General features: G+C 58.3%; 1 protein-coding gene across 1 annotated transcript in view; it reads right to left on the reverse strand.

The window, feature by feature from the left end:
* Nucleotides 1–9,219: 9,219 nt before the first annotated feature.
* LOC123354015 (syntaxin-binding protein 2-like) overlaps nucleotides 9,220–23,914 on the reverse strand; it is a 45,020-nt gene continuing 30,325 nt past the window's right edge. The window contains exons 8-19 of the mRNA XM_044995612.1: nucleotides 23,675–23,759; nucleotides 18,606–18,736; nucleotides 18,350–18,457; nucleotides 17,404–17,461; nucleotides 16,789–16,854; nucleotides 15,970–16,050; nucleotides 15,496–15,634; nucleotides 14,189–14,295; nucleotides 13,606–13,695; nucleotides 11,178–11,263; nucleotides 10,539–10,696; nucleotides 9,220–9,993 (exon numbers count right to left, since the gene is read on the reverse strand). Of these exons, the coding sequence (XP_044851547.1) occupies nucleotides 9,914–9,993; nucleotides 10,539–10,696; nucleotides 11,178–11,263; nucleotides 13,606–13,695; nucleotides 14,189–14,295; nucleotides 15,496–15,634; nucleotides 15,970–16,050; nucleotides 16,789–16,854; nucleotides 17,404–17,461; nucleotides 18,350–18,457; nucleotides 18,606–18,736; nucleotides 23,675–23,759 (1,189 nt within the window). The 3' untranslated portion in view covers nucleotides 9,220–9,913. The remainder of the gene's footprint in view (nucleotides 9,994–10,538; nucleotides 10,697–11,177; nucleotides 11,264–13,605; nucleotides 13,696–14,188; nucleotides 14,296–15,495; nucleotides 15,635–15,969; nucleotides 16,051–16,788; nucleotides 16,855–17,403; nucleotides 17,462–18,349; nucleotides 18,458–18,605; nucleotides 18,737–23,674; nucleotides 23,760–23,914) is intronic.

Consider the following 23,914-nt stretch of genomic DNA (forward strand, 5'->3'; position numbering starts at 1 on the left):
CCAGCAGTTCAACAGAATGTGAGAGCTTCTGAGATAGAAACATACAGACTATGGGGTTTCCAGAGACCCCAAGTGAGATCAGGGTCCTCTTGTGCCAGGCCCTGCCCCAAACAGCTTATGATCTAAATAGGCAAAGGATGAGAAACTGAGGCAAAGAAAGGGGAAGTGACTTGCCCAAGGTCACCCAGCAAGTCAGTGGCAGAGCCAGGAATAGACCCCAGGTCTCCCGAAGCCAGTGCCCTACCCACTCAATAGTGCTGCTTCCCCGGCTTTATTGAGGAATAGCCTGTTAAACTATCTGTTCTCCATATTTCTAAAGACATCACAATTCAAAGTACTTTCCAAAATAATGGCTAAAGATATTAATTGATAATACCAGAATCAGACATTCAAACAAACAATCCACGGATCAGTTAAGGCTCTTGTATTAAAATGAAACACGTGTTTCTCTGCACTGGATATGACTGGTGTGTTTGTGTTTCTTATGTGGGCTGTGCTAGATAGATTGTGTTCTTGCTTGGAGGTGCTTGGGTTTTGTGAACCTAATGAGAGGTCAGTACATTAATGTCACTTAGTGACACTTACATGGTATTTTACAGAATTGTTTTCTGTTTTGGAATAGATGAGTACATGCACTGTGATGGCTAAATACATGTTCTAATACTGATGGATAGAAGGGGTTGTGTATGTATGTCGATGAACGGATAGACAGAAGGATGAGTATTTATGCTGATGAGTGAACAGATACAGGAGAATGTATACCAATGGATGGAGGATGGATGGATGCATATGAACGCCGATGGATGGATGGATGGATGTGATTGCACTCTTTAAATATATCAGAGGGATAAATACCAGGGAAGGAGAGGAATTATTTCAGCTCAGTGCTAATGTGGACACGAGGACAAACGGATATAAATTGTCAGTCAGGAAATTTAGGTTTGAAATTAGACGAAGGTTTCTAACCATCAGAGGAGTGCAATTCTGGAACAGCCTACCAAAGGAAACAGTGGGGGCGAAGGACCTCCATGACTTTAAGATTAAGCTAGATAAGTTTATGGAGGAGATGGTATGATAGGATAACGGGCTTAGTCAATAGGTCAATTAAGTGCCACACTGGTAATTAGTACAATGGGTCAATGATAGGATATTGTTATCCTTTTTCCAGAGGGTATGGCTGGAGAGTCTTGCCCGCATGCTCGGGGTTCAGCTGACCGCCATATTTGGGGTCGGGAAGGAATTTTCCTCCAGGGTAGATTGGCAGTGGCCCTGGAGGTTTTTCGCCTTCCTCCGAAGCATGGGGCAGGGGTCGCTTGCTTAAGGAGTGGGTGGATCGGCTTATGTGGCCTGCATCTTGCAGGAGGTCAGACTAGATGATCATAATGGTCCCTTCTGATCTTGAATTCTATGATTCTATGATTCTATGTGTATGGATGCTGATGGATGGACGTGAATGTATGTTGATAAGTGGATAGATGGAAGGCTGAGTATGTACACTGATGGGTGAATGGATAGAGAAGCATATAAGCTGATGGATGGAAAGATCATAGAATCATAACAGATTAGGGTTGGAAGAGACCTCAAGAGGTCATCTAGTCTAACCCCCTGCTCAAAGCAGGACCAACCCCAACTAAATCATCCCAGCCAGGGATGTGTATGCATATGGAAGGATGGAAGTTGGATGGATGTGTATGTATGTATGCTGAAGGATGGAGGATGTGTTGATGGACGTGTCTATATGCTGATGGATGGAAGTGTATGTATGCCACTGGTTGGACGGACGAATAGATGTGTGTGGATGCCGATGCGTATGTATGCATGCATAGAGAGAGCCTTCCGCCCAGACAATCATCAACTCTCTCCACAATCAAAATGACACCTGTTTAACATTTTGTTGTTGTTGCTTTAAGACCAGAAGATGACTGGGGAATTAAAGAGGATAAACACATCCCTTTCCCACAGGATAAACCAAGGTACGTTTGGTTCCTGTCTTGACTGCAGAACCAGTATTTCTAGGTCAACAGACAGCACAAGAGGCTGGAGCATCATCCATCTCACACAGCCTCTAAGGAGCAGTCATGGAGTCCAGGGGCTTGGGCATTGCCAAGAGCATCTGAGCCATCGATGGCGTGGGCCCGGGGCACAGCTAATGGGCATTCTCCATAACCTCCTGTGGGGAGAGGGGGGTTCTGTGAGAATGAGGCCAGGAGAGTTATGCCCAGGTAGCCCCAGAATGTGGGGTAGTGGGTAGGGTGGGGGGGGGGGGAGGAATTTCCATCAACACTTTTTTCTAACAGAAAATTGGGCTTTTGACTACAGTCATTTTTGCAGAATGTATCTGCCTCCTGCAAAGATTTCTGATTTTTCATTAAAAAAAAAAAGCAAAACACTTTTTTGGCCAAAACTGAATTTTTTGTACATTTTTGGGTAGTTTTCAGCTGCAACATTTCAGCTGCTGAAAACCAAAAAGTTGTAGATTTTCTGAAAAAATGTGAAAATTTTGGCAGATATGATTTTCCCCTCTCATCATTTTCATTGAAATTTTCCATGGAATGCCCTGCCCCCATTCTGTGGCCAGTGTTCATAGCTGGGGACCTGTGGGGCTAGGAATCCTTGCGATCTGAATGACAGTAGTGCCTAGAAGCTCCAGCCATGGACCATGACCTCGTTGTGCTGGGTGCTGTACATTATGTATTAGGTGTATTAAAGTAATGTCTGGGAGTCCCACTCATGACCCAGGACCCTGCTGTGCTAGGCGCTGTACAAACCAAATACCAAGAGGGTCCCTGACCCAAAGAGCTGACACTCTAAGTAGATGGAAGTGATTGGGGAGGGGGTGCTCATACAGAAATCTCCTTGCTGTGCTGGGATCAGATGTCTCTTCCTTATGTCTTCAGTGTCTAAGGAGGTGAAAGAAGCCCAGGTACAGCTAGGAAAGGCATTGACAAAACAGAAGGCAGCGGAGGCAGGTAAGAACAGCTACGGAGGTGTTTCCTGGCTTTCGCCCCTCCCGTCCATTGGGCTGCACCTTGTTAGGGGGAGCGAGTCGGGGGCAGGTGGGTGCTTCTAGGATGGGGGTTGAGGGACTCTAGGGCCAGGAGTCTTACCTCCTATCCCATCACCCTACAGCTGCTGAGCCTGCCTCAGCATAGCACATCCTCCCCGTGCAAACTGCCTCTCAGGTGCCATTTCCCAGCCACCCAGACTGGGCGAGTCTGCTCCCCGGCTGGAGGCTGAGGGTGGGCGCAGAGCACAGGCAAGGCTAGCAGAGGGTGGTGTAGCCCAGGCAGGCAGCAGGAGATGGGGGGGGGATGTTTCCAGGGGCTCCACAAACCTGATGCGGGGCTTGGGCAGATGGCAACAATACCAGAGTTCATTTCAGCCCCAAAAGACTAATCCTTAGCAAGCAGGGAAACTGAGGCACAGGGCAATTGAATTGATCCTCCCGGGATCAATGGCAGAGGTGAGAATAGGCCCCAGGCATCCTGCCCCACAGCTCCTTCTCCAGTCACTGCCCAGCTGTGCAGGAACATAGCACAATAGTCCTCTGTGAGGAATGGGTGAGATTCGCCATGCTCAGCACTGCTGGCCAAGGTAACTCCGCTTCTCACAGATCCTAAACACCCGCCTCTGTACAGGGGTGGGGCCCTTCATCTGTCCCCATCCCTGCTCACCAGCTGCTCAGAGCCCCCCATCATGGGCCAGGCCTCTCTTGTGGATGGATTTGCTGTGATGGGCCCTTCCCAATCCCCCACACGGAGGGATCTGGGTCAGTTCAAAGGACGGAGGCACAAGGTGGCGAGAGGAGGGGCGATAAGAGGGCTCAGGCGGAGGTGAGCTTGGCTGCCATGGGAGGGGATGGAGAACTGGCTCCTACTCACTGGGCCTGGCTGAGCAGGGATGTTTTTGTCTCGTTTCCAGCCTCAACGACCAAGGCTCCAAGCTCCTGAGGAGCTCTAAGGGGGAGCAGCCCGCCTGAGCGCTGGACTGGGGACCGTGCACTGTGGGTCCCCCTTCTCCACAGCCCACTCAGCCCTTGGTCTTTCTGCCAGATGGTGTTTGTGTGGCTTGCAGGGAGCTAAGCCGAGACCCTCCCGTGCATTCCCACCGAGCAGCCACCGGGTGGCTAACAACCCTTTGCTGCAACAAGCCCACATTAGCTTTGAAGTGCTCACCTGCTGTAGAAACGAAAGGCTCCAGTCCTCTCTCTTGGCACCACTGTCCGATAGAGACACAAAGAGCAACCTACGTTCCGATCTGAGGTGTGAATCTAGCGTGGCTTCACTCGGGATCTACCCAGGACTGGCTGAGAGCTGGCGTGCAGCTATCACCAGCGTGCGCGTGGAACAACTGACGCTCTCAGACAGGTTGGACAGACGGAGCGAGTAGAATTGGCCCCCTGTATATTTTTCTAACACCCAGGGGTGGGATTTTCAAGTGCCTACAGGTAACATTTTCAAAAGCACTTAAGTGACTTAAGAGTAGAGCCGTGTGAATAACAGGTTTCTCAGTTCGCTGCCAATCCCAAAAACCGGGGGGTGGGGAAATAGTTTCAGGTTGAACCCAAAATGAAATTTTCCAGATTCATAGGTAAAGCAAAGTTTTTATAAAATTGTGTTGGGCTCAATTGAAAAATACTTTTCAAGTCACTGAAATTTTCAAAAAAAAGTAAAAAAAAACCCCTTATTTCATTTGGTTTGTTTTTATTTCAAGCATTTTTTAATATTTTTGATTTTTTTCAAATTAAATTAGAGAGACTTTCAAAGCAAAAACTAGTTTGGAACCAAAATGTCAAATTCTTTCCATTTCTTTTGGAGGCTTTTTTCCCCAACTGAAACAATTCAGAGAAATCGACATGAATTTGAGGAATGTTTCTGTGATGCCAAATCCACATTTTTCTCTGAAAAACGATTTTGAATGAAAAATTTCCTCCAGCTCTTCTTAGGAACCCAAGTGTCTGAAAATCAGCAAGTCCCCCTGACTTTCAAAGATGCTTGGACTCCTAAGGGCCAGATTCTCAGAGGCTCCTAACTCCCAAGGATTCCAATGGGAATGAGGTACCTAATTCCCTTTGAGGATCTGGGCCCGTAGCTCATGCTCATGTTCCCACTGCCAGCGCTCAGTCAACAAGAGCTCCCTGCTATGCCAGCTGCTTCCAGGCCTCACCGTGCATTTCACCCCCCATCCGGGACTCTCATCTATTGCACGTCTGCTTTGCTGCATCTCTGAGGAGGGACCAGGAATCCTCAGCAGTGTGGCTGATGAGATCTGCTCTCTTTATAACCTTTCTTAACCCCACCCCTCATTTAACTGCTGGCCAACCAGCCACTGGGAAAAAATCCTCATTAAAGAGAAAAGATTTGTGGCTCATCTCATTCCTTGGTGGCTCATACATTTACTTAGATTGGATGCTGTCTGGAGAAGGGCCCAAAGAGAAGAGTGAAGGCACTGAGCACCTGAACTACAATTCCCAGGAGACATTGTGGTACCTAGTGCAGAGTCTACTCCCCAAATTCCCAGTCTGTGTCTCCACTCCATTCCCCACATCCTGTCCTGGGCAGCAGTGGAAGGTTGAATCACTCCCCTAGCTCTGCGCAGTTTGTCTCTTGGATCTGGGCTTCATTAGCTGGGCCCATCTCTGGTAGGAACTTTATCAACATTTCCTGGAGTCTACCTGTTCTTGGTAGCCCCTCCAGATCCCCAACACAACTCCACCTTCGTAACAACCCCTTGCAAATCAGTTATCAATGGCCCATGACTTCAGCCAGGCTAGATGCAATGGCAATAAAAAAGCCATGTATTTCCTAGCAAAAATCTTGCCTCCTTAACAGAATCACCAGCCCCAAACCTTGAAAAATTACGAGTCCAGCCCGTGCAAAATCAGGAGATTGGCTGAAAAGTCATGACAAAAAAAAAAGAGATATGCACTGGATTCTGTTTCTTTACTTTCTGGATTCTGAGCCTTGCCAGGTCACATTTTCCAGCTTTTCTGTGCGAGGGCAGAAAACATACTTTTAAAAAAAAGAAGAAAGCCAAGATTGTCCTGTAATCCTATGACCCCTGGAGCTGGTACTTTAACATCAAACAGCACGCGACTTGTGACAAAATTGTAACACTGGGAGTGCTTTGGATCGGGAATTGCAGCTTGGGCCCAACTCCAGCAGAAACAAGTCCTGAGGGTGTTCCCTGGCTATTTCCTAGAGACTCCGCTGCTGCTGGACACCCTCCTGGATCCCCAACCTAATGACACCTCCCTGATGCTATGCACCATACCCTTCCGAACAGTCAGCCCAGGACCTGGGACAATCCAGTCCTATTAGCATTTAGTATTATTTCTTAGGTGTATTACAAAGATGGGCACTACATTAGCCTTTTTCCAGTCATCCGGGACCTCCCCCGATCGCTGTGAATTTTCAAAGAGAATGGCCAATGGCTCTGCAATCACATCCACCAACTGAAGCAACAGGGCAGGAGAGGAAACCACTGCAGATGCGTGGATGTGGGTAGGGAGTTTCTCTTCAGCCCAGGTAGAGAAATGACCCAAGCAAAGGGTGGGAATTTCAAAACATCAGCTGGGGGAAAAGATGGGGTGAGATGGGAAATAGGATCCTCTGGGGCAATTCGGGTCAGAATCTGTATCTCCATGGCAAACTGGGCCAGTGTGGTCTTGATCGTTTATTAGGTGTAGCACGGTAGGACCCCACTGGCAGCTCATTCCAACCCCCTGTTGCTGGATGAACCTTGTCTCCTTTCATCCTCCAATGGGGGGGAGGGGCTGGAGAAACTGCCACTGCACCCCCAGGTGCTGGCACAGGCTAGAGGATGCCAGAGAGGAGGCCTGGCCTGGCTGGCAGGACAAGCCTACAGCAGCTGCTCACACAATGCAGGTGCCACACAGGACCAGGTCCCAAAGTGCTGGGGGCCAGCAGCAGCCGGGGTGGCAGGACCCTGGGGCAGCTCTAGGCACAGGAGGACGGAGGAGGTGCGGGTTGGGGCAAAGGCCAGACCCTAAAGGGGGAGCAAGGAGGCAGGTGTTCTGTCCCAGATCTGAGTGGGAAGTAGGGTGACCAGATAGCAAGTGTAAAAAATCGGGACACTTTTTTTTTTCCAGGGCCGGGGGAGGGGAATAATTGCCTTTATACGACAAAGCCTCTAATATTGGGACCTTTGGTCACCCTAAGCCCAGGGCTCCCTAACACAGCTCAGCTGACTCAAGTCCCACTAACCCTGCACTTAAACTGCAGGGCAGACTCACCCAAAGTGGCCACTGACTCTCCCACCTGGCTTTATAACCACCCCCACCCCTGCTGCAGGAGATAGTTGCGGGGGCACATAGGAAACTGTCCCACATCATGACACCACACGCCCCTGCTCGCTGCTGCGGATCCCTTGGTGCCCTCCCTCCTCCGGCCGCTGCAGGCTGCAATCCCCAGCCAAACACCCTCGTTGGGTCACGGCTGCTGGCGGGCAGTGGCCCAGGTGGGCTGGCCGTGTGGGGGTGGCGTGGCGGGGGCCGGGTTGCTATTTACCCCGCTGGCCTGTGCAGCGCCCAGCTCTGAACGGAGCCCACGCACCGCAGGGAGCCGTCCGTACGGTGAGTGGGGAGCGGAGCTATGCGGTCTGCGGGGCGGGGCAGTGCCGGGCCCCCCTCCAGCCACCTGGAGCCAGGAGATGGCGGCTCCAACAGTGGTGCTGCGCCGCCACTTTGGGGCAGGCTTCTCCCCCAGCTCACTGCACTTCCCAGGATGACGGGAGCCCGGGACGGCGCTCTCCGGCTCTCTGCGCTGTGCATGGCGCCCCGACCCTAAGAGCCAGAGGGACCTGCTGGGGGGCGAGGTGGGGAGTCCCAGCGGTGCTTACCTGGGGCGGCTCCACGGAAGCATCCTGCAGGTCCCTCTGGCTCCTAGGGTCGGGTTGGGTCAGGTCGGGTGGATGGGGTGGGGTGGGGTGGAGCAGAGGGCTCTCCGCCTGCTGCCAGCACTTGCGAGCCCCACCCCCACAGCTCTGATTGGGCAGGAGGGAACCGGTGCAGCATGCAGAGACGCCCTCCGCCTCTGTGCCTAGGGGCCGCCAGCACTGCAGGCTCCAGGAAGCACCACCACGCCAGCCCCGGGACTTTGGCGGTGACTCATGGTGAGCGGTCCCCAATATTGGAACAAAGGGCGTCCCGACCAATGTGCGGTCAGGACACGGGACAAATGTGTTAAAATCGGGACTGTCAAGATATCATCGTCTGGTCACCCTAGTGGGGAGCGGGGGCTAGTGGTTAGAGCAGGGGCTGGGAGTCAGTGGGCTGGGTGGGTACGGTTCCCTGTGGGGGTGAGGTTAGACTCCAGCCTAAGGGCTGGGCCCTGGTGCTCACTCAGTGCCTGCCCCAACCCCAGACTTGATGGGGACCCTATAGCTGGCTTAGGGGGACTCCTGAGGCTCCCTCTGGCACACAGACCAGCGAGGCAGAACGAGGGAGTAGGGGCAGTGAGACACGGGGAACTGTGTCGGTTCTGGGGCACGGCTGGGTGAGCCTGCACTGCACCAGGAGGAGGCAGCCGCAGGCCAGAGCAGAGCTGCCCCCAGGCCCTGGTCCAACAGTGAAAGGAGCAGCCACTACCCGACCCTCCTTGGGGGGAGGCCAGTGCTGGCCAGGTGACTCAGAGCCAGGATGCCTGGAACCTGCAGCAGGATCTGAGCAGGAAGCTGGGAAGATCCCAGGGCACCCCAGGCCCTCAGCCATACACTCTGCCCTATCCCCTCCCTTCCCCCGCATGAGACCTTGGCCAGCCTTTGGCATTGCACTTTATTGGCCCAGGCACATGCCCAGCAGGGCAGTAGCCTGGGGGCAGGGCCAGCAGGGAAAATACCCACACCCCCCTTTAGCGCCCTGGGCGGTCACTCCTGGTAAATGAGGTCACCACTTTTACCTGGGGTCACTCCTGCCAGCGCTTGCCCCAGCACAGCCCTGCTGGCGGGCAAGAGGGAGGGGACCTCTAGGGCCCGTGGGATGCAGGGGGTGAGGCTTGGCTCAGGGCTTGATCAGAGCCAAGGGGGATGGAGCTGAGTGTCCCAGATGGAGCTGGGGCTCCAGATATCCGGGGGGGCTCTGATACCCAGGGAAAGGCACTGGGGAGGTGTCTGCCCCTGGGCAGGGGCATTTGATCCAGGCCCAGCAGGGCAGCGAGCCCAGACTGCATCTTGCGGGGCTGTAGGTGCAGCCCGACTCTGCCCCTCCTATGCAGTCCTGGCACCACCCCCAGTTACTGAGGTGTCCAGGGTAGCCCCTCTCCAGGTGATGGCCCCAGCTGGCTGCAACTCCTACTATGGCCCCTCCCCCTTCTGGAGCCGAGGTCCCCACTGGGGGACGGGGCCGAGAGGCCAGGGTGCCAGGCTGTGGTGGGAGGGGTGCAGGGAGCCAGGGCAGGGCCAGCACCCCAAGGTGGTGAAGAGGGGGTTCTCTTTAACCCTTTGCAGACTGGACAGACTCAGCCTGAGGCTCAGTGGCTGGATTACATTCCCCCCAAAGCCAGACACTGGTAGCATCCTCTGTGCGCCCCCCCCCCCCCCCCCCACTGCTTGCAGCTGTGGGAGGGGCTGTGCTTTGGGTCCCAGGCAGGGTAGGTAGGAATGGCTGAGGCTAGAAGATAACAGAGCCTGACTCTCTCCCCCTCCCCCGCCCCGAGGGCAGGGTGGCCACAGGGCACAGAGGGTGGCAGCCCTAGGACCCTGTGCCACCAGGAGGGAGCCTGGCCTGCCCCCTGGCCTAACAGCCAAGCAGCCTGGGGGTCCCTTTCCCCCCACCCCCTCAAGAACCAACACTACTGCCAGGAGTACGGAAGGAAGGTGCCTTGTTGAGAAGAGCAGGTGGAGCTGGGGGCAGCGAGCTGGGGGGGGCAGAGTCTCTGGGGGGAAGGGGCTGCTTCTAGGCCTCCACGGGGGCTGCCTGGTCGAGGGCTTGGACGTCATCCAGGAAGCGCTTGGGGGTCAGGATGTGACTGGAACCTGGGGAGGAGAGAGGTGGTTGGCAGCGGTGGGCACAGTGGGGTGGGCACGAGGCTGGCATCACCATCTCCCCCCTCCTTGCAGCTGGACCCTGCTCTAGTGCGGGGGGAGAGGGGCTGTCTCCTGCCCCCCATGTCCTGGCACCGCATCCCTTGTGCTGCTGTACCCTGCACATCCAGGCAAGAATCCACCCGCTGACAGCATTCCTCACCCTTGGGTCTCAGAGAAGTGTGTGCAGGGGGTGAGCGATATCCCTATGGGTGTTATTGGGGGTGTCTGACTGGACCCCCACACACACACACACATGGTCCCTGGGCAAGGAGGGGCCTGGGGAGCCAGGGGCTAGGAGATCAGGTGGCTAGATACAGGCCATATGGGGCAAGCACATCTGTTCCCAGGCCCCCGAGTGCGGAAGGACAGAGGGTGGCATGGGTGCCCTGTGGGTGCTGGGCGGGAACTTCTAGGATCTCCCCCTCCCAGGGGGTCCCGACTGTCCCTGACCTGGGCATTCCAGCCGTCCTCCCCCCAGGACTCGCCCCACTCACCGATCACCACCTCCCACTTGCCCTCGGTGGCCTGGGTCACTTCGTAGGCGCAGCGCATCTCAGACATGGACACCCCACCCAGCACGTAGACGATGAGGCGCGGGCCTGTCCGGTACTCGGCCGCTGGCTTGTTCTTGTGCCAATGCCCGAAGCGGGCGCTGGGGGGAGAGAGGGGCAGTGTGGATACCAGGGGCTCGCTGAGGGAATGCCAGGCGGAGGGGTGGGCACTGCCCGAAGCAGGCGCTGGGGGGAGAGAGGGGCAGTGTGGAGACCAGGGGCTCGCTGAGGGAATGCCAGGCGGAGGGGCAGGACCCCGAGGAGGCTGGGGGGCAGGCCCTGCCCAAGGCAGTGGGACAGGAGCCCCAAAGCAGGCAAGAGGGAGTAGGGGAGGGCGGCACCTGCCCTGGGCTGGGGGTGCTGTCTAAAGCTCGGCCAGTCCCTTTACTCCATCCTGGGCCCTGGTGTGTTGAGGGGCTGCTGGGGGGCGGGAGACATGGTGGGGTCCAGGGCTCCAGGCTCTTGGGCACTCCCTCCCCTGTAGAGGGCAGGGTCCTGGCCACGCACAGAGGCTCCTACACCCTTGGGGGGGGGGGGGTGTCAGGGCTCTGCCCCCCTCAGCCCAGCCAGGCTCAGCCTTACCTGACAACAGCCTGGGGGCTGGCGGCAGGGACCGGGTCCGACACGAAGGGCCACAGCTTCTTGTCCAATTTGTCCTCAATGGTGTCCTGGGGGCGGTGGGGAACAGGTCAGCAGGGGCTAAGCAGCAGACACCTCAGACCTGAGGGCCAGGCTGGGCCCCATTGGGGGGAGGGGCTGGGTCAACTCCTGACTGAATGATTGACAGTCCCTGGGGGGGAGCAGTCTGGGGCCCCCTTTCCAGGGTGGGGCATGGGGAGCCAGCAAAGACCACGCTGACCTCTCCCGTGATGCCCCTCCCATCTCCCCATCAGCTGCTCAGTGCCCTGCTGTGAACTCCCCACTCATCCACCGTTTTGGGGAGGGCAGAGACCTCCTGCAGCTGGATCCAGGGCCCTGCACTGGGGGGGGGGGGGTGAGGGGAGGCAGGGAGGTGCCCTCAGTGCCCCTTTCCTGCTGCGGCAGATCCAGGCCCTGCCTCTTGCCCCATGAAGTGTGTCCCAGCCACGCAGGGGGCCCAGGCTATGATACATTCTAATGCCACGTAATAGGGGCTTTTACGTTAATCCGCTGCGTTGACTTGTACAGGGAAGCTTAAGGCCTGACGAGCTGTGCTGGTGCAGGGAGAGGGCCCTGATTGGATTAGGCACGGGATTGAGGCTACCGCAACTGCTTGCCCCAAAATCCCACCATAGGAACCATCACAGCACTGGAGCCCCTCGCCTGTGATCTGCCGGGGGGGCTGGGTGTGTGTCGTCCTGGAGGAGTCCCAAGCCAGTAGGTTGAAGGCAACCAAGTTTTCCTCCTCCCTCCCTCCCGCCACCTCGAGGAGTGCCCCACAGGTTAGGATGATGAGGGGCTCAGGCCCCAGCAAGCATTGGGAGAAGGAGCGACCATGTCACCTCACACGGGCTAAGCAGGTTTGGGCCCAGGTAGTGCTTGGATGGGAGACGTCTAAGGAAAAGTCACTGGGGGGGGTGCTAGTGAGTCAGCAGAGGGTGCTCTGTGACCCCAGTGTGGCGCTAGGGGGCTCCGTACTGCAGGGAGTGGGCGGGGGTGCTCAGCAGGGGACACTCTCCCCCAGCAGTCAGTGTCGGCCCCAGTGCAGCGCTAGGGGGCGCTGTACTGCAGGGAGCGGGGGGGCTCTGCAGGGGGGGCTCTCCCCAGACAGTCAGTGACCAGTACTGTGCTGCAGGAGTTTGTCCTTCAGATGAATGTCACAAAGCTGCTCCTCACTGGAGGTTAGGCCAAGGACCTTGTCAGCCATTGGTGACGACCCTGGCGCTCCAGTCAAATTCATGCCAGCGATGAGTGTGCTGCCTAGATCCCTTGCACTTCCAGGCTCACACACTGATCACCACCTGCCCTAGACTCCCGGGCAGTGCTGCTGTGCGGCTGTTAACAGCTGCCTGCCACTCCTCAGGAAGAATTCAGCCCCGGTGAGGGACCCCTGTATAAACCGCCCGTGCCCCACCCCAGAGGTGGCAGCATCTCAGCATCGGACAAGACAACTCCTCTGTACTCATGCCTATGATTTAAGACCCCAAAGGATGGCAGCAGGAGAGGATTCTGATAAGTCCCTCACATGGCTAGAGCCCTCTAAGGATACAAAGATGGATGTGGATGTGCGATCTGCTAGCCATCTTTTACCTGTATCCACATCGTCACCCTCCACTAGGGTGACCAGATGCCTTGATTTTATAGGGACAGTCCCGATTTTTGGGTCTCTCTCTTATATAGGCTCCTATTACCCCCCACCCCCATCCCGATTTTTCACATTTGCTGTCTGGTCACCCTACCCTTAGCAGCAAGCCCTCACAAGGGCTAGCGGGGGGAGGGGCGGGGGGGGACTTGCAGGGAAGAGGCAGCGCGAGGGTGGGGACTGTGGGTAAGGGGCAGCGCGAGAGCAGGGTCTCGAGGGGAAGGGGCAGCGTGGAGGGGGTGGGGGTTGGAGGAAGGGGTGTCTCATCACGTGCTGCTCCTGGGCGGGTCATGAGCAGCGACGACATGGCAGCAGCAGAGCGTGTTGCATCACAGTGGGGTGGAGGGGTGGGGCGCTGGGGCCCCGCCCGCCCCAATCCCAAATCCTGCTGCCCAGGAGCTGGCGGGGACGCTGGTGCTGCTCGAGCTGCTGGACAGGAAGCAGTGTGGCGAGGCGAGTGGGTGCTGGACAGCCCCGACTCCGACCTGTCGCCCAGCCACTGGCCCTGAGCGTGCTGTGTCCCCCGGGCTGCCTGAGCCGGATGCCACAGGCCAGGCGCTGCTGGGGAGTAGAGCCCTGCACGGTTGTATCCACAGCCGATCCACTATCTGCAGAAACAGATTTGCGGGGCTCTACACATGGCTGACCCCAAACCAACCCCTCCCCCTTGGGCCCAGCCTGCCAGGTGTGACCCCCACCCCCAAGGCCAGGAAGCAGATGGCCGGGTACCTCCATGACGTCCTTCAGCATGGGGGTCCAGCGGGAGAGCTGGTAGGTGGACTCCAGCCGCACCTTCCTCTCGGGTCGCAGCTGCCCGCTCTGGAGGAGGAAGAGAGAGGGGGTGAGAGGCAGCAGGCAGGGAGTGAGGGGTGGGAATGAGGGCAGACAGGGAGAGCGCGGCCTACCTGAGTCGCTCCAGCCGGGCTGGCAGGGGAGAGGCAGAGAAAAGAACAGAATGGATCACTGAGCAAGAAAGAAAGAGAGAGAGAGAGAGAGGGGAGGGGAGAGAGACTGATGGGAGAACAGAGCCGCCTCCCTCCCTTCACCGCAGACACTCAGGCTGGCCTGGGCCACCAGCTCCAGCCCCCTGGCGATCTGAGGAGCAGAAGAGGTCACCCCAGATGAGGAGTATCTGGGGAGTCACCCCCATATGAGGAGGGTGTCACCACTGTACAGGGGCAGAGGCCACCTCTGTGTTGGGAGTAGGTCACTGCCATAGGGGGACCCCCAGGATGGCCTGGGCTCCTCTGTGCAGCACAGATCTGCCCCCTGGCATGGGTACAGCTGCTGGCCTCTGGCCCAAGTCCCTTACACCAGGCGTGAGGGAGGTGCCCAGGAGCTGCATGTTGTGGATGATGTTGCTCTGCTGCTGGATGTTGGCATGCTGGATCAGCTTGGTGAGGTTCTCCTCACCCACACCTGCATGGGGAGAGACAGGTCAGCGCTAGCACCTCTGGGATGCACCCACAGCCCAGGCACATTCAGTGCGTGGCCCCAGGAGTCCTAGTTCCCCAACCAAATCCTGAGATCCTGCTCTTCCCACTCCTCCCAGAGCTGGGGGTAGAACCCAGGAGTCCTGGCTCCCTGCACCACCCGCTCTAGTGCACTGGACCCCACGTAGTTAATGATCGAATTCAGGTCCTTGCTGCTCCTCCCTCCACAGGTTCTCTCGGGCGCTGGGGGCAGGGGTCTCTCTAGCTCCCCCTGGCAGTGCAGTGGGAGCCCCCCTCCCCCGATCTGGGCTCCCCCTTCTGCGGCCAGTCAGGTGCAGTGTCAGAGCCGAGGCCTGGCTCTTTAAGGCTGTGAGGCCTTGAGCTGGAGAGAGGGTAAACCTGGAAACCATTTACTGCTGCTTAGTGCAGAGGGGGAGGCCTGGTAACTCCACAGCGCCCCCCTGGCCAGGAAACTGGGCAGCCAGAGGAGCCACATGAGGGCACCTGGCCTGGGCAATGGGCGCAGGGGCAGTGCCTGAGCAGGGTTACAGGAAGGGCCCCGGAGCAGGGCCCTGCCCCACCGAGCCAGCATGGGGCAGGAACCGATGGGGGACGAGGGACTGTACCAATGTCAGGGTCAGGGAGGTTCCCCAGGCCCTGGTGAGCTGTGGGAAGGGGCTGGATGCAGCAAGAAGCAGGGAGCTGGTCCAGGGAGGACACAAGGGGTGGGCAGGGAACTGGTCGCAGGGGGCTCAGAGGCAGAACATGGCATCTGAACAGCCTGCAGGAAGGGAGGGATGTTCCCCCTCCCTGCAGAGAACGGGCCAGGGGGGGCTGCTCTGGGTGTGTGTCTCCATTTCCCCTCCCTGCAGAGAACGGGCTGGCGGGAGAGTGGAGGGCGGACACTGCTGGGAAGGCAGCAGCGGGGAGCAAAGGCCGCCAGGTCCGACCCCAGGGGGCAGTGCAGAGCGTGGGCGCGGTGCACTGGCTGGTTCATAGGCACCGAGAGGTGGGCAGAGGGGAGACAGGGCCGTAGAGCCAGGCTGGACACAGGCCCTGGGAGCAGCTGGCCGGGAGGCGCCCTGCATGGCTGGGGAGCGTGCTGGTCTGAGCAGTGCTATTCCCCCCAGCCCCACAGGCCTGGGCACCGCCTCCAGGGGCGCCCCCTGCAGGCCTGTGGTGTTACCGTTCTTCAGGAAGATATAGAGCAGGATGATGCGGATCTTGTCGTAGGCCTGCACACTGGGGTCCAGCAGGACGGGCACGATGATCTTCATGGGGTCCTTGATCTTCTCCCCGTCCACATCCATCCCCATGGCCAGGTCCTGGGGGGCGATGGGGGCGCACACACAAGGCCCAGGTCAGGCCACTCCGCTTCCTCCCGCTCCCGCAGCAGGATGGGAGACGCGACAGCCCCACGACCCACAGCTCATCTACCCCCTGTGCCAGGACCCCATCTTCCCTGGGGTCAGCTCCCTCTGGGGTGAGCAACGAGCCTCCAGAGAGTAACCCGAGCCCCATGTCCCCTTTCTGCACCCCCGGTGCTGCTTGGGGGGGCTGGCCCTGGCTCCAGCGAGCCTGCGGGTCTGAGACCCCTCTCTCCGGGCTGAGTCCATGAGCCAGACTCTGTCTCCCAGCCAGGCTCTGCCCACAGACCCACCTGCTCCACGCTGCACAGCTTCTCCACTGTCCCTTTGAAGTGCCGCATGCAGTGCTCAGCCAGGTTCAGGTGTGTGGAGTACTGCGGGGAGAGACCAGGGCATGGGGGAGTTTACCGCATCACCGGCTGGCCCAGAGCACCTGCACCCCCCAACCTCCAAGGAGGACACCTCGGCCACAGGGGCAGCCCCAACCGGCTGTATAAGGCAAGTATATAGGGATTGTTTTGCCCAGCACTGATGTGCAGCCACCTCTGGGGTGGAGCAGGGCAGCTGGAGGGGAGGATCAGGAGGAGGGAGCAGCTTCCAAACCAGCCCACGGCTTCCCTGTTAGTCACCACGAGGTTGGGGGCTTGGAGACCAGCCGGTGTCGGGGTACCTGTGCCAGTGGCCAGGAGCTTTCTGTTGGCACATGGCCCAATGGCACCAGGAGTGGCTCCAACGGGCTGGTTTGGAAGCCCACCAAGGCCCTCTCCCGAGAGCTGCAGCAGCAAGGCATGGGCATTACCCAAGGGCTGCCATTGCTGGGGCTAACGGGGCAGCTCTGGGCACTGACGGCAAGCTGCTGCCCACGGTGCCACACAGCACCTGGGGGGAAAATGGCTCTGCCCGACGGGACAGGTCAGCAGCTCTCATCAGGCAGTAAGGCAGTCCCATCACTGGGGCAGGGCTCCTGCCTAGCCCTGCACAGAGCTCCCCAGCATGCCCTGCCCCGCAGAGAGTCCTTACTGTCCCTCACCAGCCCCACAGAACACCCTGCCCCCCCATCAGCCCCATTGAATGCCCTGCCCCCTGCCCACTAACAGCCCCAGCCCCGTTACCTTGTTCAGCTCTTTCTGGTACTGGGGCATCTTCTTCAGGATCTGGGACAGGTCCTTGATGTTGGCCTGGAGGGAGGCAGTGGTGAGATCCTGCCCCCCCCCCCCAGTGCATGGAGCCCCCTGCAGGGCAGAGGCCTCACCCAGGAACAGCCGCAGCAGCCCAGCCATGCGTGCCAGGGCCAAGGCGGGTCACTCAGGCCATGTGTGGCTGCGGCTTGGGTTAGACCTGCTCTTCCCAGGCCAGCTGGAACAAGCCGGCAGCCCCCCAACCCGAGTGCCCCCCGGTGTGTAAAGCAGCAGCAGGCCAGGGAGATGCCAGCGTTGGCTCCCTGCGGCGCTCCCTGCGCGGCCCCGATCCTGCTGATCCCACCCCATGGGCCTCTGCCCTCCCCCACCAAGGGGAGCTCCAGAGCTCTGGCTGGGGGCAGGGGGCTCCACATACACCTCTTAGCCCTTTACAGGCAAACCCTGGGAGCAATGGGACAGCCCCACCCCCCACCAACCCCTGCTAGGGTAGCAGGGCAGCCTCCTCTCCCCATCAGTGGCTGTGGGATGGCCCCCCCCCATCCCTCTGGGCTGGATTCCCCAATCGCTCCCCCACAGCCCCCGCCGCACCTTGTCCGTGGTCAGCCTCTTGCTCTCACAGAAAGTGCGCAGCAGCTCGGTCACCTTCCTGCAGCAGGGAGAGGGGTCAGGCCGGAGCCAGGCACTGCCTTGGAGGCAGGGGGTGCCCTGTCCTATGTGACAGGGGACAGAGCCCCCACCCCACAAGCACTAGGGTTCTCTGCCTTGAGAACCTCAGACGGAGGGCAGGAGTTTCTTCCCAAGTTACCCCAAGGCAGAGAGTTCAGTGCACCCCTGGGGGCTCCTGGCGCCCTGCTGGGGGGGGAGGCTGGGGGCAGCAGCAGACCCAGCAGGAGGTCGGTGAGGGACTCACTCAAGGGGGCTGTGAGGTGCATGGGGAGATCCTGGGATCGGGGGAAGACTGTCCAGGGGGATCCCCGAGAGGAGCTGCAGACAGTGGCTCTGGAAGGGAGCGCTCAGAGGTCCTTTGGGGAGAGGGGCTGGGTCCAGGGGGTCTCAGCACTCAGAGAGGAGCATGTCTGAGGGACCGGCCCCAGCACTGGGTGGGAGGGGGAGGGGAGTCCTGGCAGTGAGCAGGAGAGGGGTGTGTTGCAGGGGGGTGTCCCTGCACTGGGTGGGAGAGGAGTGTATCCAAGGGGGCGTGGGGTTCCAGCACTGAGTGGGAAGTGAAGGGGAGGGGTGTGTCCGAGGGGGCCCCAGGGTGGGGAGGGGAGTGTGTGTGAAGGGGAGGATGGGGGAAGTCCTGGCACTGGAAAAGAGGGGGAGGGGTGTGTCAATGGAGTGGAGGGTCCTGGCACTGGGTGGGAGAGGTGTGTCCAAGGGGGAAGGAGGGTAGTGGGTCCCGGCACTAGGCAGGGCACAGAGTGGTGTGTTGGCAGGGGGAAGGAGGTGGGTTCTAGCCCTGGGCGGGGAATGGAGGGGTATGTATGGGGGGGGGAGGCGGGGAACATCAGGGGGCGGAGCTGAGCGCGCTCACTTGGAGACATCAGCGATGTGCATGTGGCGTAGCTGCACCCAAAGTTCGTCGTCTTCATCCAGCAGCGCCACTTTCTCCCGCGAGTCGCTGATGCCTGTCGTCTCGTACCTGTGGGGGTGGGGAGACAGGGTCAGGCTGCGGCACCCCTCCCCCGAGTGCGAGGGCTGCGGAGCGGTGCAGGTGCCTGGGTCACATCCCCCCCCCAGCCCGCCTGAGGAGGAGTGCGGGGTGCCCCCTGCTGGCAGCCAGGCCCTACTTGTAGGTGTCGTTCTCGATGCTGAGCAGGTCATAGGCCATGGCCTGGAAGGTGAGCTCGTGCAGCAGTGGGGACACCAGGTCGAAGCTCCGGTCTACGATCAGCAGCTGAGAGCGGGCTTTGTCGGGGCCCTGGGGCAAAGGAGAGAGAGACCCGTCACCCCCTGCTCCAGCAGAGGGGTCCTGGCCTGGCTCACACGGCACAATCCAATGGGCCCTGGTGGCCTGAAACTTCACCACTCGCCCTCTCTGCGGCCCAGCCCCCAACCCCAGGGGGAAGCCAAGAGACACATCCCAAGCTAGCTGGGATGTGCCCTGGGGTCCTGCCCTGACCGGCAGGGAGAGCTCCCCACCCAGCTGTGCTGCAACGCCCCCTGCAGGGACAGGCCACCTGCCCCTCCTGCAAATAGCAATGCCCCCCTCCCCTAAACACGCTCTCTGCTCGTGCCTCTCCACCAACGGGAGCATGCGCCTTGCAAGGCAGCCCCCCAACTGCCCCCTGCCCCATATGCTGCGGGGGTGGGGGGGGAGGGTGTGATACACACTACACCAGAAGACCCTGGCTAGTCTATCATTAACTAACACCAAAGACTCTTTGATACAAGGTCCCAGAGCGAGACAATGGGACGTTATCCCGATGCCCCACCTTGCATCTGAGCTGGGACCCCATGTGAGGCTCTAGCTCCCCACTCCCAGCCTGGGTGGCCCCCCAGCATCCAGTTGGACAGAGACCACTCAAATGGTCAGCATCTCAGACCCACATCATTGGGGGGGGGGGCAGGCCCCCCCCTCCCCGCCTCATCAGCATGCACTGCCCTCTTTGGGCACCAGGTGGCGCTATGAGACTAACCCTGCGCTCCCATGGCAGAGGGCTCTGAAACCGGCTCCAGCATCCCCAGTGGAACCCAAGCCCACCCAGGAGCACCTCGGCAAGGGGCTGCGTCTGCTCTTCACTGGGTAGCACAGACAGTCGGCGGAGAGGGGACGGGGACGTACAGCCCCTGACGCTTCCCCAACTGTCTCACCTCAGTACCTGGCCCGACTTTCAGCCAGAACAGAAAGTTGGACCAGCCACCACCCACTTGCCTGGCAGGTCTCTACAGCCTCTGGGTAAATGGGCTGAGGCTGACAGGGGAGCACCTCTCCTGGGGGAGTATTTGGCCCCCATCACTGTAGCATCAGGGCACCTCACTATCACTACTGCATCCTGCCCCCCCCCCCATGCATGTGGGGCTGGGCAGGGCTGTCACCCCATTGCAGAGGGGGATGGAGGCCCAGAGAGGCTGGGTGACTCACCCAAGGTCACACAGGTAGTTTGTGGCAGAGCAGGGACATGAACCCAGGGCTCACAACTCCCAGGCTGGCACCCAACCCCTTGGGCCATCCTTCCTCTGCAGCTCTACCCAGCCTGGGTGGGTTGCTATGCCCAGCCCCCCACCCGGACTCTGCTCACACCTTTGCCAGTTCGACTCTGCTGGAGGGATCCCCCAGTGCAGATGGGGGCTGGTGTAACCACCGGGTCACCCCACCCTGCCCAGAGCAGAGGTGCGGTTAGTGAACTGCCTGTGCCAGCTACCCCTCAGGGCTGGCAGCTGGGAAACATCAAGGCAAGAGGGACTAGTGCAGACAAGGCCCCAGGGCGCTGTCACCAGGAGCTGGGTGGCTTTGGAGACCTGACTGCTAGAGGCCATGCTACAAGAGACCCTGGGGTTCTGTGCCAGCTGGCAAGGCGGGGGCACACTGGACTGGCCAGCCGGGATTGTGCTACATGGAGCAGGGGCTTGAGTCAGCACTCCCGGCCCTGCGGTGGCCGTGCTGTCTGGATTCTATTGAAGGCGGCTGGGCAGTCAGGACTCCTGGCTCCTATTCCTGTCTCTGCCACCTACTCCTGGCATGCTGCTCCATGCCTCAGTTTCCCCCGGGTAACATGGGGATAGTGCTTACACCTGTGACAGGGAGGCCTGGCAAGAGCCTCAGGAATATCCCTGGGGGGACTCACAGGAGTAACAGCAGCAGGGTGTGCATGGAGCAGGACTTTGCCCTCCCCAGTGCTGCTCTCAGCTCCTGAGAATAGCACAGATCAGACAGGGGATGCAGGCTGGAACCAGCTCCGGTGCAGCAAGTAGCTCCGGTGGTTAACAAGCATGCTGTCACTCCCTTCCCTGTGTAGATGGTTTAGGCAGCCAGGTGTGCGACAGGCTCCCCTCTGGAGGCAGGTCGGTGCTGCCAGCTGTGAGTTACAGAGCATCTGTGCCATGGCAACCAGCTATCCTAGAGGGGGCCCCCCTGCCTGAGACCGGTATCATTATCCCCATTTTACAGATGGGGAAACTGAGGCACAAAAAAGTGTAGATAAATCTCTGTATAAATCTTCACATAACTTTCATATGATTTTGTATTATGCCTCTTCCTATAACCCTGTATTAAGCTATTTTCATACAACTTTGTATCAAGTCCTTTGATATAGGAACTTTGTATCAGATCCCTATGTAGAAAAACTTATAGAAAACTTTGTGTTAAGCCTTGGTATAATGTTATAGCCCCTATGGATAGTTAAAGTAGAAGAAAAATGTCTTTTTGCTAGTAGAATAAGATCTTCCTTTCCACTCCCTTAATCAATTGCCCTGTTGAATGAATGAGGTGTGAATGAGCAAGGTGTGGAACAGGTTGCAACCCTTGGAGAGGGGATGGAAGCCAGACCCAAGGACAATAAAACCTGTCAAGTGGGCTCCTTAAAGAAGAGCAGACATATTGACGGCCTTGGGGGTTAGAAGCCAGCACCTTCTTTTGGAAACACCCTCTTTGCAGCATTGGGACATCACCCAGAAGAAAGCAGGACAAAGGACCAAGGGACACAGACACAGATTTTGAATCTGGTACAGATTTGCATAAGAGGGAAGCTGCTATAAAGGTGAGGTGTCTTGCAGAGGACCTTGGGTCTCCTCTTGTCAACATGGAGCATCGATCCGGATCGGCAGAAGCCCGGCTCCACCCCTCCCCCATCTAACTCACCTGGCCAGTGCAGTTAGGGGGAGCAACTAATTGGTAACAACAACAAGACAGAGTGTATAGATAGATAGATAGATAGATAGATAGAATGCGTGTGTAATAGACAGACAGATAGAGATCATATGCATATGATCAGTGTTAATTAATACATGTATTGCTAATAAATGTGGCGTTTTGCCTTATTCCCCCTGAAAAGATCCTGTACGGTACTTTAAATACAACGAAAGGGGAGGTGACATGCCCAAGGGCACCTGGCTGGGAATAGAACCCAGGTCTCCCATCCCAGTCCAGGGCTCTATCCATTAGGCCACACTGCTCATGGATCCACAGGGTCGGTGCCAGGCCCCCAGCTGGGGAAGTCTCTGGGAGGAAGCCCTTTGCTGTGCCAGACCCCAACAGGTCTCTCTCTTCCTCTAGGACAGGCCACATGGCCTCCCCACCTCCTGAGACTGAACCGCTGGGCTTCACCCTGTGAGCCCTGCCCAGTGAGTCCAGCTGAGACAGACCCTGGCACAGACCCGTCCACTCCGCAGGGCCCAACGCCCCTCGGCCCAGGTGACAGGGCCACTCACCCAGTGTTGTCAGAACAGTCGGGTTTCTTAGGCACCTGGACCCCAGCCCCGGCAGCCCAGCCCCCTGAAGGTTAAAGCAATAGGCCATTCTGGTCAGTCCAGAGCCCAGCCGAGCTGCAGCGAAACCTGTTTTCAGGCTCCGGGTCTCTCGCTCAGGGCCTGTCTACATGTAAACCACTGCAGCTGTGCCGCTTCAGTGACGCCGCCTTTCTCATGCCCCCGAGTGATGCAGTTACACTGACCCAATTGCCTCGTGTAGACCAGGCCTCGGTCTGACCTTGGTCAGTTCTCAGGTGAGAGCTCCCAGCTTCCCTCACTAATCCCCCAGCTCAAACCTTCCCAACTCTGTGTTCTCGAGTTGGGGGCCCTGCTCCGATTCCCTGCTGGGAGCGTCCAGCCAGGAGCCGTTGGAGCCGGCACCGTCTTTCTGACCCCCCAGGCTGATCTGGGTCCGATTCTCTTCATTTCACCAAGACAGGGAGGTGACACCCCTCCCCCCCTACCATGACTATTACCTTCCCTGAGAGTCCTTCCACCCCAGCCCCCTGCCTGAGAAGCCATGAAACATATAGGGGAAACTGAGGCACACATCAGCTTCATAAAAGATGTCACAAACATTCCCAGTTGGTCACAGGTGCACAGTCTCCCAGCAGCTCGGCAAAGGCTGGAAGCAAGAGCAGAAGCAACAGAAGGGAGAGATCTGGAAAGGCCTTGGATTTTACATCACTTTGCTTCTCCTAGGGGGACAGGAGCCACTGGGTTTCCTGTGCAAGAATCCAGGGCAGGGTGGGTTTGCAGCTCCCCTCTGCTGGGGGTGGGACGGGGACGGCAGAAGCTGGGGGGAGCCCACAGGCCAGGGCTGACTTGTGGCTAAGACTCAGGAGAGCTGCGTTCTAGTCCTGCTCTGACAGACTCCCTGCATGCCTCAGTTTCCCCATCTGTAACACAGGCCACCCTGCCTCCCCTGGGAGGCTGAATTCACTAGTGAGGTTCCGATACCGTGGGGATGGGTGTAGGAGCACACACAGACAGGAGTATCCAGGTGTAGAAGAGGCTCCGTGTGCAAAGCTTAATTCTGTGACCCAACTGCCCTGTTTAGAAACAGAGAGAAAATGTGCTGGGCACACACTTCCCTAGTCGGTGCCTCAGTTTCCCCATCTGTACAGAGGGGATAAGGACACTGGCCTTTGTAGAGCACTTTGATATCTGCCCATGGCCAGTGTTAGAGAAGGGCTGGGGCCATTAGTCCAGCCACACAGGGAATGCTATTGTTCTGCCAACTCCTCAGGATCTCCAAGGAAGTTCTAGAACCCCACCCTGCCCCCCTCACCAGGATCTCCAAGGGGGTCTAGACCCCACCCCTTCCCCCACCAGGATCTCCAGGCAGGTTCGAAATCATTCCTCCTTCCTTCTACTTCTCATGTGCTTCCCCCCCTCCCCCGCCCAGCACTGTCCCATGGCGAGGGCGTGGCCGGCACAGCTCGCTCACCTCTCCCATGCTCGGGTTGTCTGCCTTGAACGCGTTGAGTTTGGCCAGCACAGCATGCGCCAGGTGGAAGTTATCTTCATGGTCCCTGCAGCAAAGACAATCCTGTGGGTCAGAAACAGCTCCTCCTCCAGGGGCACACGCACTTTCTGTAGGTGGTGACCAGGTACCCTTCTCTCTCTGGGCACAACACTTCCTGTAGAGGATGGCCGGGTACCTCCCCATGGCACACTCACTTCCTAT

Source organism: Mauremys mutica, chromosome 20, assembly GCF_020497125.1.
Source record: "Mauremys mutica isolate MM-2020 ecotype Southern chromosome 20, ASM2049712v1, whole genome shotgun sequence".
In the NCBI taxonomy this organism is placed as follows: Eukaryota; Metazoa; Chordata; order Testudines; family Geoemydidae; genus Mauremys; species Mauremys mutica.